General features: G+C 34.9%; 1 protein-coding gene across 5 annotated transcripts in view; it reads right to left on the bottom strand.

Moving 5' to 3' along the window:
- The window catches only part of STAM (signal transducing adaptor molecule), a 96,055-nt gene that overhangs the window by 32,623 nt on the left and 51,136 nt on the right, over positions 1–12,296 (bottom strand). For all 5 annotated transcript variants that reach the window (XM_032880889.1, XM_032880892.1, XM_032880890.1 and 2 more), the window contains 3 exons: positions 6,529–6,619; positions 3,599–3,791; positions 2,078–2,172 (listed from right to left, as the gene is read on the bottom strand). In XM_032880889.1, the coding sequence (XP_032736780.1) occupies positions 2,078–2,172; positions 3,599–3,791; positions 6,529–6,619 (379 nt within the window). The remainder of the gene's footprint in view (positions 1–2,077; positions 2,173–3,598; positions 3,792–6,528; positions 6,620–12,296) is intronic.

Here is a 12,296-nt window from a genome sequence, read left to right on the forward strand (position 1 = left end):
GCAATCAGACAACAAAAAGAAATAAAAGGTATTCAATGGTACTGGCAATGAAGAAGTCAAACTCGCTGTCTTCACAGATGACATGATACTTTATATGGAAAACCCAAAGTCTCCACCTCCAAACTACTAGAACTCATACAGCAATTCAGTAATGTGGCAGGATACAAAATCAATGTACAGAAATCAGTTGCCTTCTTATACACTAACAATGAAAATATAGAAAGGGAAATTAGAGAATCAATTCCATTTACTAAAGCACCAAGAACCATAAGATACCTGGGAATAAACCTAACCCAAGAGGTAAAGGATTTGTACTCGAGGAACTACAAAACACTCATGAAAGAAATTGAAGAAGACACAAAAAGATGGAAGAGCGTTCCATGATCATGGATCGGAAGAATAAACATTGTTAAAATGTCTATACTGCCTAGAGCAATCTATACTTTCAATGCCATCCTGACCAAAATTTCATTGGCATTTTTCAAAGAGCAGGAACAAACAATCCTAAAATTTGTACGGAACCAAAAGAGACCCCAAATTGCTAAGGAAATGTTGAAAAAGAAAAACAAAGCTGGGAGCATCACGTTGCCTGATTTCAAGCTTTACTACAAAGCTGTGATCACCAAGACAGCATGATACCGACACAAAAACAGACACATAGACCAGAGGAACAGATAGAGAGCCCAGATATGGACCCTCAACTCTATGGTCAACTAATCTTCAACAAAGCAGGAAAAAATTTACAGTGGAAAAAAGTCTCTTCAATAAAGGGTACTGGGAAAATTGGACAGCTATGCACAGAAAAATGAAACTTGACCACTCTCTTACATCATACACAAAGATAAACTCAAAATGGATAAAAGACCTCAATGTGAGGCAGGAATTATCAAAATCCTAGAGGAGAATATAGGCAGTAACCTCTTCCACATCAGCCACAGAAACTTCTTTTAAGACATGTCCCCAAGGGCAAAGAAAACAAAAGCAAATATGAACTTTTGGGACTTCATCAAGATCAAAAGCTTTTGCACAGCAAAGGAAACAGTCAACAAAACAAAAACAGTCAACAAAACAAAAACGAAATGGGAGAAGATATTCGCAAGTGACACTACAAAGGGCTGATATCCAAGATCTATAAAGAACTCCTCAAACTCAATACACACAAAACAGATAATCATATCAAAAAATGGGCAGAAGACTTGAACAGACACTTCTCCAAAGAAGACATACAAATGGCTAATAGACACATGAAAAAATGTTCATCATCATTAGCCATCAGGGAGATTCAAATCAAAACCACACTTAGATACCACCTTACACCAGCAGAATGGCCCAAATTAACAAGATAGTAAACAAATGTTGGACAGGATGTGGAGAAAGGGGAACCCTCTGATACTGTTGGTGGGAATGCAAGCTGGTACAGCCACTTTGGAAAACAGTATGGAGATTCCTTAAGAAATTAAAAATAGAGCTACCCTATGACCCTGCAATTGTACTACTGGGTATTTACCCCAAAGATACAGATATAGTGAAAAGCACCCCAATATTCATAGCAGCAATGGCCACAGTCGCCAAACTGTGGAAAGAGCCAAGATGCCCTTCAACAGACGAATGGATAAAGAAGATATGGTCCATATATACAATGGAGTATTATGCCTCCATTAGAAAGGATGAATACCCAATTTTTGGATCAACATGGATGGGACTGGAAGAGATTATGCTGAGTGCAATAAGTCAGGCAGAGAGAGTCAATTATCATATGATTTCACTTACTTGTGGAGTATAAGGAATAACACGGAGGACATTGGGAGATGGAGAGGAGAAGTGAGTTAGGGGAAATTGGAGGGGGAGACAAACCATGAGAGACTGTGGACTCTGAGAAACAAACTGAGGGTTTTGGAAGGGAGGGGGGTAAGGGATGGGTGAGCCTGCTGGTGGGTATTATGGAGAGCACATATTGCATGGAGCAATAGCTGTGATGCATAAACAATGAATTTTGGAACACTGAAAAAAAATAAAATTAAAAAAAAAAGAAGACAGTTGTGGATTATCATTCACTTACAGACTGGAAAATACTTACTCATTTCTGGTTCAGCAGTAAGATCAGCAGTTACAAAATTAGAGGGAAATAGCCCCATGCCTTGATGGGTTTCACCTTTCCACCAGTTGGGATCACTAATGAGGAGCAAAAAAGAAAATCTTGATTATAATAAAGATTTTTATCTCTATAAATCTCTACCTTTTATAGTGTTTAACCTGCATTCTTACTAGATTTGAATCCCCCAACAATCTAAGGAGGGAAGAAATGAATGTACCATTATTACGAATAGAAGATGAAGCCTCAGAGAAGATAAAGAATGTTAAACACACAGCTCTTTATCTTTTGGAAGGCTGGTGAATGCTTTGAGGATATAATACAAGGCTCTGAACTCTGCTCACCAAAACAGAGAACTCTTCAACTTCAGGTAGTTCACGGGCTCCCTGCAAGACTCCTTTGTAATAAGGTAATAGTAGGCTCTTAATTCAGATCCATCCCTAAATTTTGCGCTCTCTTGTACACACTAGCACCTTTTTTCTCCCACGAGAAACAAGATGATAGATGACACTGTTTATAGCACAAACGTTCACAATGAACATACACTCAGATACATCCCATGCTTCACCACTGTATCTTTGGTGCCTAGTATAAGGAAAGCTACCAAGCTCTCAATGAACACTTTTTGAATGAATCAATGATCAAGGTTTTCTGCAATTTTCAGCTAAACAGCTCAAACTTAACTTTTCTTTTACTCAAGATAATGTGTTACACTACAACCTAAATTTTTATTTATTTATTTTTTAAAACCACTTGCAAATCTTAGTACTTCATTATCAGTAACAATCATCAGTAACAAATTTGAGTAAACATAAAACTCTAGTCAAAACCCAGACGTACTTATAGGAAACAAACTGAGGGTTACTGGAGGAGAGGAAGGCAGAGGATAGAGCAACTGGGTGATGGACATTAAAAAGGGCACACGATATAATGAGCACTAGGTACTGTGTAAGACAGATGAATCACTGACCTCTACCTCTGAAACTAATAATATACTGTATGTTAATTAATTGAATTTAAATTAAAAAACAAAAAACCAGAGGTACTGAATCACCTCCCATAACAACATAAATTTATATAATTCCATGTAAAATGAATTTGACCCATGGATATACTATTTTTTGTATAAATAAGTTCAATGTATTATGCATTTCTAATAAATTCCATACATACCAACACATATTTGGCATATTTTCTAAAATCATAACCTTACTAATTTAATAATTTATATTATTAGATGGAACAAAAATGAATAAACTAGGCCTCCAAAACAAATAAAAACTATTTAAATAAGAGATAAGAAAAAAAATTAAACTACAAAAAAGAATCCAGACAATATGACATAAGCAAAGTAAAAAAACTGTCACACAGAGAAAATATCTACAATATTTATTCTTATTACCTTTGGTAATGGCATTCAACAGGAATAATATGAAACACAGAAGTAATATGTTATATATTTTCATATGAATGTCAACTTAATATCAATTTGATATTATCCATCACCTGTCATCAAGAACTGTAATTATTTCTCCAGCTTTAAAAGTAAGTTCATTATCTTCAGCAGCTTCAAAGTCATATATGGCACGAACTTTTCGGCCTTCATGTTGGTGGTTAGTTAAGAGATTGGATGTGCTTGGGTATAAAGTAGAAAGGGTGGTTGACTGCTGCCTTTGTTCCTTCAAAGACAACTCAATAGCTGGAAAAGAATGAGTTAAAAAGACTCAAAATGTTAATATATCCAACAATCCAAAGAAGTTAAAAAAAGGTATCTGAAGGTAAAATGTATTCTTTTAAATGTGAAGTTGGGAAGTAGGACATATCTTGACATAATGAATAAAAATGATTTCATGAATTTTATTCATTCATTCACAACTGAAAGTTTAAAGAATAAACGAAAAAAGTTGAACAGAATAATTACTATTTTTTTTAAAGATTTTATTTAACAGAGAGAGATCACAAGTAGGCAGAGAGGCAGACATAGAGAGAGAGGAAACAGGCTCCCTGCTAAGCAGAGAGCCTGATGCGGGGCTTGATTCCAGAAGCCTGAGACCATGACCTGAGCCGAAAGCAGAGGCTTAACCCACTAAGCCATCCAGGTGCCCCAATTACTATTTTTTTAAGAGTTTTTTTTATGTAATCTCTACACCCAACATAAGGCTTGAACTCATAACCCCAAGATCCAAATTCACATGTTCTACTGACTGAGCCAGCCAGGTGCCCTGCATAATGACTATTTCTACTGAATGGATAAAATTTAAATTATTCTGCATACTAAAAAGATATAATTATCTTAGATTCACTTTTTTTATTTAGCTGCAGATATTTTAAATCTTCTTCCATATTTTCAATATACTTCTACAGCTTCTGTTCCCAAAATGATAATCAAAATCACTAGGGAAGTCAAGAGTCCCATATCTCAATGAAGATTTAATAAATCAGAGTGTCAAAGGTAGTATCCGGGAATCTGTACTTTACAGCTTCAACGTTAATTCTTATGTGATCAGTCCAAGAAGTGGAACTTGGAAATAACTAGAATGAAGTTTCACCTAACAAATTACCCCCAAAGAGATTTCAAGTATATCTCTTTCTTTCTGGGTAGGGGGGAAGGGGAGAAGGAAGACAGAATCTTAAGCAGACTCCACACTCAGCGGGGAGCCCGAGGTAGGGCTAGATCTCACAACCCTGAGATCATGACCTGCGCGAAACTCAAGAATTGGATGCTTAACCAACTGAGCCCACCCAGGCAGCCCTCAAACGTGTTTCTTCTGGCGCTTCCACTCCTCCCCTCATGCAGGCCATCACCATGTGTCACTCAGGCTCTGCAATATAATCGGAACAGACGGATTACCCCGCTTTCAACTCAAACCATAACCCCCTTCATCTCTGATCTACATTGATAAAAGATCTAATAGGAAAAAGAAAACTTTAAAACTATCATACGAAAATACAGGAAAGTACCTTTGAGGATTTGGGGAGTAGGGGAAAATATTTTAAGATGTAAAAAAAGCAAAAATCATAACAAAAAAGCAAAAATTTTGACATCAAAATTTAAAACTTCTATCAGATAAAATATACCATTATCAAAGTCAAAAGTAAAAGCCAAAAATCAGGGGCACCTGGGTGGCTCAGTGGGTTAAGCCTCTGCCTTTGGCTCAGGTCATGATGCCAGGGTCCTGGTATCGAGCCCCACATCGGGCTCCTGCTCAGCGGGGAGCCTGCTTCTCCCTCTCTCTCTGCCTGCCTCTCTGCCTATTTCTGCCTACTTGTGATCTCTCTCTGTGTGTGTCAAATAAATAAATAAATAATCTTAAAAAAAAAAAAAAAAACCCAAAAGTCAAAAGTAGATATTGACAATAGAAATAACAGGCAAGAGTGCCTGGGTGGCTCAGTCAGTTAAGCGACTGTCTTTGGCTCAACTCATGATCCTGGAGTCCCAGGATCGAGCCCATATCAGGCTCCCAGCTCAGAGGGGAATCTGCTTCTTCCTCTGACTGTCCTCTCTCTAGTGCTCTCTCACTCTCTCTAATAAATAAAATATTAAAAATAATAATAATCGGCAAAGGTTTAACATCCAAAATTAAACTTTCTATATCATCTTAAAAATAAAAAACCCTCAATAAAAAGAGAGACAATCAGAACAGCTAATAAACATACAAAAAAGGACCAAGGCTCACTAGTAATCAAGGAAATAAAAGTCAAGATAAATGGATATTATATCCAACCTATCAGAATCACAAAAATCAAACTCAAATACCAAATATTTTCAGGAGATTAAAAATACTAGTAACTTTCATACACTGCTAGTGGCAGAGGAAATAAACTATCTAGAAAAGTTGAAGATGTACCTCCCGCATGAGCCAAAAATACTGGTTACCGTCACATAAGATACCCACACACAAAAACACACAAAGAAAATATTCACAAGAATACTCAATGCAGCCTACTTACTATAGTAAAAAACAAAACAAAAGACAAACAAAAAACCCCAGAAAACCCAAATATCCATCAGTAGCAGGACGGATAAACTACAGTATATATTTATTAATACACTGGAGTATTATACAATAGTTAAAACAAGTGAACTTGATTTATGTGTTCTATTATGAATAGATCTTAGTGCACATTAAAAAAACTGTAAATGGTATGTATAATTCTTTATGAAAAAAGAATTTGTTGGACACATAAAAGTATTGGTATTATTTATGGATATACAGTGTAATAAAAATAGTATTTCAAAATAGATTGAAAGGACATAAATGAATAGTAGTTGTCTCAAAAAAGTATTATTTGATACTGTAAAGGGGCACAAAGTAGATTTCAGTGTTAGCTGTAAAGCCCTATATCTTTCACTTTAAAATATCTCAGGAAAATAATATTAAGTAAGGGACCCATTTTCTTCCCACTTTTCTAGTACCCGGCACTTAAAAACATACCTTTTGCTAAATCTTCTTCTTCTTTTTTGTTAGCCACAGTACCAGGATCTTTGGCAACCAAGGCTGGGCTTGCTTTTGCTTGTTCTGCAGCCTAACACACACAAAAAAGGAAAACAGTATTTGAGGACTGTCCTCAAATTTTCCTACCTCCACTTAATCTAAAAACTTGCAAGACCCTCTTATCAATCTACCACAGACTCCTGAAGCAGAAAATAATCCAAACTGGAGCAGTCTCTAATTTGAAAGGAGAAGAGTTTTAACTCACCAGTCAACAGCTAACATAATCACTTTCTCCATGAAGTTTTCTAAACCCCTAAATTAAGGATTTCCTCCTGTGTTCCTCTGATGGTTCTTTTAACAAGTTACTACGCTGTGAGAAGTTAATAATGTAAATTGTGGAGCCAGGCAAACATGGGCTCAAATCCTAAATCTACCAGGTTCTAATTACAACCTGGGGTACCTTAACCTCTTTGTGCCTTAAGTCTCCCATCTATAAAATGAGGGTAATGATAGCACCTACCTATGGTAGGATTTGAAAAGATTAAATCAACATGTAGCTTCCAAACTTAGATAGGATGGGGGCCACCGCTTATGGTTTAAAACAAAAAGTTTAACATTTTCTCCTGGGATTTATAATGTACATGGAAGTAATGTATCATATGTATGATAATTATTGCATAAAGGATGATGAAGAGTAAATAAACCCTAAACAGTTGCAAAGTTTCTACATTTTACATGAATACAGTACAAACTCAGAATGTGAACACTTACAAATGCATATTAGAATACCCAAACTAACCAAGAACAACATAAATGGAATTCTAAACAATATTCAAATTAACACATGTACAGCACATAGAACAGAGCCTGGCACATAGTAACAGTCAATAAATCTCAGCTTCTATTAAAATTATCTGCTTAGATCTGTCTCCATAACCATGCTATATGGTCCCTGAGAATATGAGTGCCTAAATATGGACGGATTACTAGCAATCAAGAAGTAACTGTTGAATAAATGAAAGGGAAAACATTCAATGTTACAGTAAAATACAGTTCTAGATATATATATATAGTTCTACATATATACTTCTGTATATACATTATTGAATTTTATACTGTCAAACAAACACACAAAGCATTTTTTAGAAAAATGGACGTTAAAAAGCTTTTTGTACTTCACTAAATGAAACTTTAAGCCCTCTCAATTCTGATCCATCTCTATGTGGAATCTTCTTTCGATACTAATTTTGTGTGTGCGTGTGTGTGTTTTGGTTTTTTTGTTTGTTTGTTTTTATGTTCAATTACTCAACATATAGTACATCATTAGTTTCTGATGTAGTGTTCAATGATTCATTAGTTGCGTATAATGTCACACATCTCTGAAAATTAAAGGTATGCTTCCTCAGAACAACCTTTTCAATTGCATATGATATTTTTTTCAGTTTGGTCAATTTCACAAATTAGACATATTGATCTTTTGTGGTCTGTAAAGGAATTTCTATCAGTCAAGAAGATAGTGCAGACATTATATTCAGTGTGCAAAAAGGAAGAAATTTACAACCAAGGATACTCTACCAGACAAGATTATCATTCAGAACTGAAGAACTGAAGAATTCCCAAATAAACAAGAGCTATAGGAGTTCATCACTACTAAACGGGTTTCACAAGAAATATTAGAGGGACTACTTCATGGGAAAAGACCATAACTAGAAAGAAGAAAATATGAGATAGAAAAAAATTTCACTGATAAAAGAAAACATATGGTAAGGGTTGCTGATCAACCACTAATAAAGCTAGTATGAAGGTTATAAGACAAGAGTAATAAAGTCAACTATATTTATAATAACTACTTAACAGATACACAAATAAAAAGATGTAAAACATGACATCAGAAACATAAAATGTGGGTGAAGGGAATAAAAATATAGTGCTTTCAGAATGTGTTTGAACTTTAGCAATTACCAACTTAAAATAATCTGCTACATATACACAGATTGTTATACATGAGTCCCAGGGTAACCAAAAACCAAAGTCCTATAACAGATACACAAAAAATAAACAGAAAATAATCCAAACAAAACACTAAAGTAAGTCATCAAATCACAAGGGAAAAGACCAGGAGAAGAAAAAGAAATAGAGAAGAAGCACAAAAACAACAAGGAAACAATGAACAAAATGGCAATAAATACATACTATCAACAATTACTTTAAATATAAATGGGCTAAACTCTCCAATCATAACACACAGAGGAATTAAAAAACCAAGACCCATCAATAGACTCACTTGAACTCTGAAGGTACATTCACTGAAAATGAAGGGTTGGAAAAAGAAATTTCCAGGCAAATGGAAATGAAAAGAAACTGGGGGTAGCATTAATTATATCACACAAAACAGGCTTTAAAACAAAAACTGTAACAAGAGACAAAAAAAGAACATTACGTAATGATGGGATCAATTCAACAAAAACATAAAACACTTGTAAATACTTGTGCACCCAAAATACCTCAATATATAAAGTACCTAAATATATAAAATGACTATTAATAGACAAATTAGGGGGAAAAATGACAGCAATCAGTAATAGTAGGGGGCTTTAAAATACCTGCTTACATTAATTGCTAGATTATCTAGATAAAATATTAATAAGGAAACATCAGCCTTAACAAATTAGACCACATGAATGTAACAGACATACATAGAACATTCCATCCCAAAACAGCAGAACACACATCTTCTCAAGTACACATGAAACATTCTCCAGGAGAGATCACATTAGGCCACAAAATAAGACTCAGTAAATTTAGAAAGAATGAAATATATCAAACATCTTTTCTAACCATAACGGTTTGAAACCAGAAATCAGTTACTAGAAAAAAACTCTAAGAAACAAATACATGAAGACTTGACATGCTACTGAACAACAAATGGGTCAACAATGATGACACTGTGGGGGGTCAACCTCAGGGTCCACATGACCTTCAAGACATAAGAGCACCCTGGACAACTGGCCACAGCTAGAGCACAAAAGGAAGAGAGAAGCCCTCAGCTGCTATGGTGTCCTTGCCTCAGCTCATCCCCCAACACACTGAGAATCTCCCAACCTCAACAAAGTTTTCATCCTGGACACCATGAAGAGAGAAGAGGCTTTTAGGAAGCCCTATCTTGTCATGTACCATCAATAATATATACTGTAGCAAGCCAAAAAACAAAGACAAGAAAAGGTCATTGAAATCGTAAAGAAAGTAAAACTGTCACTATTCACAGATGACATGGTACTATACATAGGAAACCCTAAAGACTCCTCTGAAAAACTATTAGAACTAATAAGTTAATCCAGTAAAATTGCAGAACACAAAATCAAAATATAGAAATCTATTGCATTTCTATATACTAATGACGAACTATCAGAAAGAGAAATTAAGAATGCAATCCCACTTACAATCCCAACAAAATGGGTAAAATGCCTAGGAATAAATTTCAAAAGACCTGTACCCTGAAAACTATAAGACAGTGATGAGAACAACTGAAGATGACACAAATAAATGTAAAGATATGCCAATCTCATGAACTGGAAGAATTAATATTGCCAAGATGTCCATACTATCCAAAGCATCTACAGATTCAATGCAATCCATATCAAAAATAGTTATTTTTCACTAAGCTAGAACAATCATAAAACTTATATGGGAGCACAAAGGATGCCAAAAAGCCAAAGCAGTCTTGAATAGGAAAAACAAAGCTAGGAATATCACACCCCTGGATTTTAGAATATACTATAAAATTGTAATATAATCAAAACAGTATGGCACTAGAGCAAAAACAAGAAACACAGATCAATGGAACATAAAAGACAACCCAGAAATAACACTTAGCTGATCAATCAATGACAAAGATGGTAAGAATATACAATAGGAAAATGAGTTTCTTCAGTAAATAGTGCTGAGAAAACTGGACAGCTGCATGCAAAAGAATGAAACTGGACCACTTTCTTATGCCATATACCAAAAATAAACTGGATTAAAGACTTAAATTTAATTCCAAAACCATACAACTCCTAGAAGGAAACATAGGCAGTAAGTTCTCCATCAGTATTTTTTTGGATCTATCTCCTCAGGTAAGGACAACAAAAGCAAAAATAAATAAATGGGACTACATCAAACTAAGAAGCTTTTGCACAGCAAAGGGAAACATCAACAAAATAAAATGACAACCTACTGAATGGGAGAAAATATTCATAAATGTTGTATCTGATAAGAGGTTAGTATCTAAAATATATTAAAAAGCTCATATAACTCAAGTGTTATAAAAACAAGTAATATAATCTAAAAATAGAAAGAGGACCAAAAATAGACATTTCCCCAAAGACAATATTCAGAGGACCAACAGGTATGTGAAAAGATATTCACCAACAGTCAGGGAAACGCATATCAGGACTACAATGAGATAATTCCTTCACATCTGACAGAATGGCTAGTATCAAAAAAAAAAAAAAATTTACAAGTATTGGCAAGGATGTGGAGGAAAAGGAACACCTGCTTTGTTGGTGCGAGTGTAAACTGGTACAGACACTATGCAGGTTCCTCCTCAATAAATTAAAAGTAGAACTATCAAAAAATCCAGTAATTCTGGTTTTTATCTGAAAAGCTTCTACATTTTTAACCAAACACAAAAAAGCTACTAATCCCAAAAAGACATATGCACCCCAGTGTTCACTGCAGTACAAGAGCCAAGACTAGAAGCAACCTAAATGTCCATCAACGGATGAAAGATAAAGATGTGGTATACGTGTCCGTGAGCACAGACACACAGACACACACACAATTACTCAGCCATAATAAAAGAATAAAATCTTGCCATTTACAACAACATGGATGGACCTAAAGAATATAATGCTAAGTGAAATAAATAGAGAAAAACACATGGTACGATTTCACGTTTATGTAGAATCTAAAAAAAAACAAACAGAAACAGACTCAGATACAGAAAAGAAACTGGTAACTGCCTAACAATAGTAGGCAGGTGAAGGCAATGGACAAGACAGGCGAAGGGGATTGAGAGATATAATCTTCCAGTTATAAAATAACTAAGATGGGGGAGGGAGACATAATGTACAGCACAGAGAATCAATAATATTTTAACAACTCTGGATTGTGGCAGATGGTAGCTAGAATTATTAAAGTGACCATTTCATAATGTATATAAACACTGAATCATTATTTTGTACACCTAAAGCTAATAAAATATTTTATGTCAAATATTCTTCAATAGAAAAAGAGAGAAAGAAGTGCAGAAATAAGCTACATTAAGTCCAATATACCTGAAATGCACTTGTGAAAATTCCTTCCTATCATCCGGTTTTAGGCGTAGCAATGAAACCTGTTATTAATCAGCTGAACACAGTCACAGTGCTAGCACTACTTTTACATCTCTGTGTCAAAAGTTAGTGCTACGAGAACTGCAGCAAAATGAGTCAGCTGCCTGAAGTATGGCTTTTCTTAAGACTATTATATTATTTTCTTCTGTATTTAGGATGAAAAAATGTACTTTAAAAACATTTTCAGAGGCTTTTGTTAAATATGCTGACAAAAATCTAGTCTGATTAAAATGTAATAATGACAAAGCGACTGAGTTTAAGATCTAGAGGGACTTGTGTAGATGATCCTACATGATACATTTTTGCTTAAGTATGAAGTTCTTCATAAACGTGGTTTTCAACGATAAGCTATCAGACACCATTATTTTTTAAAAAAATCACCATTCTACCTCA

The sequence above is a fragment of the Lontra canadensis genome, unplaced genomic scaffold, assembly GCF_010015895.1.
Source record: "Lontra canadensis isolate GAN:19392208 unplaced genomic scaffold, GSC_riverotter_1.0 scaffold72, whole genome shotgun sequence".
Lineage (NCBI taxonomy): Eukaryota > Metazoa > Chordata > Mammalia > Carnivora > Mustelidae > Lontra > Lontra canadensis.